Source organism: Pongo abelii, chromosome 11 (genome assembly GCF_028885655.2).
Source record: "Pongo abelii isolate AG06213 chromosome 11, NHGRI_mPonAbe1-v2.0_pri, whole genome shotgun sequence".
NCBI classification, from domain to species: Eukaryota; Metazoa; Chordata; class Mammalia; order Primates; family Hominidae; genus Pongo; species Pongo abelii.
The window spans coordinates 131278284-131279053 of NC_071996.2; the positions used below are offsets into that span (position 1 = coordinate 131278284).

At 53.8% G+C, this 770-nt stretch overlaps 1 protein-coding gene across 1 annotated transcript; it reads left to right on the top strand.

Annotated features, from left to right (window-relative positions):
- The first annotated feature begins 203 nt into the window (after positions 1-203).
- On the top strand, positions 204-521 carry LOC129057897 (small cysteine and glycine repeat-containing protein 4). Its single transcript, XM_054549059.1, has one exon. It carries the CDS (start codon positions 204-206, stop codon positions 519-521), a length of 318 nt encoding a protein of 105 aa, XP_054405034.1.
- The last annotated feature ends 249 nt before the right edge of the window (positions 522-770 follow it).

The window sequence follows — 770 nt, forward strand, 5'->3', positions numbered from 1 at the left end:
CATTCCAAAGGGCAGTAAATAATATATTATGAGATTCTCCCATGAGAGTTGACCCAAACAATAACAAGGAAGTGGTCATGTGTCTTCCCTCTCCTCTCCCCAGAGTTGGTACATAAGGGCCTCCCCCAGCAGAAGGAGGCATCAGACCTCCTCACCTCTCAAGTCCTCCTTCCTCACTCACCTGAGTCCTCTCTACTGACACCATGGGTTGCTGTGGTTGTGGAAGTTGTGGTGGCTGTGGTGGCCGCTGCGGTGGTGGCTGCGGTGGTGGCTGTGGTGGTGGCTGTGGTGGTGGCCGTGGTGGTGGCTGTGGTGGTGGCTGTGGCAGCTGCACCACCTGCAGGTGCTACCGGGTGGGCTGCTGTTCCAGCTGCTGCCCCTGCTGCCGCGGCTGCTGTGGGGGCTGCTGTAGCACGCCCGTGATCTGCTGTTGCCGCCGCACCTGCAATTCATGTGGCTATGGCTGTGGGAAGGGCTGTTGCCAACAGAAATGCTGCTGCCAGAAGCAATGCTGCTGCTAGGCAAGTCCCCAGCCTCTGGGAAGATGCTGCAGGTAACCAACTGTCGTGTTGGTAAATTTTCTCTCCCTCCTGCCAGTCTTCTCTGATTTGAAAGTCACAAGAAGTTTTATCCACATTCCCTGGTCTCTGAGCTCCTGCCTGCACGTGAAAACCACCAACACAAACCTTCTCTATCAATCACCAATCAAAGTATGAGCCCCCAAAAAAGAGGGATTTTTAAATGCTATGTTTTCTTGAAATTTTACTGCT